General features: G+C 43.7%; 1 protein-coding gene across 1 annotated transcript in view; it reads right to left on the reverse strand.

Annotated features, from left to right (window-relative positions):
* Positions 1 to 1,975, reverse strand: part of myo5b (myosin VB) — a gene marked incomplete at its 3' end in the record, with an annotated part of 19,250 nt that extends 17,275 nt beyond the window's left edge. Inside the window, 1 exon segment of the mRNA XM_035667416.1 lies at positions 1,806 to 1,975. Coding sequence (XP_035523309.1) covers positions 1,806 to 1,832 — 27 coding nt within the window.

Here is a 1,975-nt window from a genome sequence, read left to right on the forward strand (position 1 = left end):
AGATTTAGGAGTAGATTTTAGTTAACAGGTATATCTGACTATTCTTCTCCTCGCTCACCTTGTCTCAAGGCGCACAACAATCTTTCTTTACCTGAACTGGAGTACGTCAGGAGTTAATAGATGTGCTCTACCAGTAAACCAATTAATCCTCTAAGGACACTCACACATCACTACACGCATACACACAACTCACTACATACACACACAGGGGCCGGTGGGTGATATGTCCTCTATCATTTTCCAGGATCCAAAGACCTCAAACCCCCCCCCCCCCCCCCCAATCCTGAAAAACAAAGAGGAGCCTCCAGTTCAGTTGAACATCAGCAATAAATGAATCTATGTTTAAAAAGTGACTGAAACAATCAATAAATGATCAATGGCTGGTTAATCAATAACGAAACTGATCAACAAACTCTTCACAAACATTACAGGAAACCCAGGCTCAGACTCAGACCTGGACCGGCACAGCCTGCAGGTCTGGATCAGGGTCCCTGTTTGATCAGAAATAATCAACCAGAGGAGAATCCCTGAGTCAGCACAGTCTCAGACCTGAACACAGACCAGATGGAGAGCGAGACCGGCCCTCCTGGATCCAGCTCCGGATTACTGAGTCTCACAGCGGGGACAGGGTTTAAGTGGCCCTGCTTAATGATGTGGACTACAGAGTCCAGAAAGAGGGATTACAGACCTGCTGTCCAAATCACAGCTCTGCCTCCAGAGAGCCCCGCTTTTACATCAATAAGTGATCAATAACTAATCAATAACTGATCAATATCTCATCAAAATGTGTTCAGTTTTTCTCAATATTTTATGTCAAAGCAGTAGTTAATCAGTGTATTGGAAGCGTCTCATCATTGATCTAGGTTCATATAGTTTAGTAAATATTCATGATCTATATCTGATCCAAGGATCAAGTCGGAATCATAACATCCTCCATCGTCAGACTGAAGCGGCTGATAATCAATAAATGAATCGAACTTTCGACTGATGGTTTAGTCGTTTAAAACAACTTTGATTGTTAGACTGAAATTGCTGATCAATAATCAATAATCAACACTGCACCCTACGTGTCCCATGATGCACCTGGAATGTGCCACATCTTTCAAATTGTTTGATGACATCACTGTGACGTCAAAACGAGGCGTAGAAAGCAGCTTTAACAATGAGCTGATTTTATCATTTAAATTAAAGATTGATTTTAAATCGGAAACTAAAGTCACACTCACTCCTGATCAGTGATCAATGGCTCATTCAATCAGTAAAGCTGCTGCTCTACAGCATAAAGCAGTTGATGCACCAGACTCCATTATAAAAACAGCTAAAATAAGCCAACAAACACGGTTTACTCTGAGCTGAAGAAGCCTCTGTGAGTCTGCACCTGTCCGCTCAGTGTTGAACTCCATTCAAAAATATGTAAATTTAAACCCCAGTTGTCGCTTATGAGAAAACCTCTTTAAAAAGACTCAACACAACGACTGTCCGCGCTCTTCTGCCACAATCGGCTCAAATATAATCCAAAACGCAGCAATAATGTCGGTATTATTCAAACTTTTGCTCAGTAACGCCGTACCTCCGCGCTGCCTGCGTTACAGAGCTAACAGGCTGCTAACAGGTGATTCACCGCTAAGTTTCACTAAAACAACATCAAGTTTGGTTCATGTCGAACCGAGCAGGTAAATCTGTGAGTGTTCCTTAAAACCAGTGTTTGTTAAACGGGGTTCTGAATGGAGTTTGTGTCTCAATGTACCCGGAGTCTGCTCTGTGCGTGAGGAATGACGTCGGTGTGCTCCACAGGTAAAGCTCACCTTTGTGTACAGCTCGTTCACAGACATCTCCCCTGCCTACGACGCTCGCGCTGTTCAGTCCATTCAAATCCTCTTTTTATTCGAAAGTTTCCTGATAAAAACAGCAACTTTTAGTCCGCATGTCCCCCCGGTGGAGCGGGCAGGTGTCCCCGGTGGAGCGGGCAGGCAGG

The sequence above is a fragment of the Morone saxatilis genome, unplaced genomic scaffold (genome assembly GCF_004916995.1).
Source record: "Morone saxatilis isolate NCDOM2014 unplaced genomic scaffold, NCSU_SB_2.0 Contig21, whole genome shotgun sequence".
Classification (NCBI taxonomy): Eukaryota; Metazoa; Chordata; class Actinopteri; family Moronidae; genus Morone; species Morone saxatilis.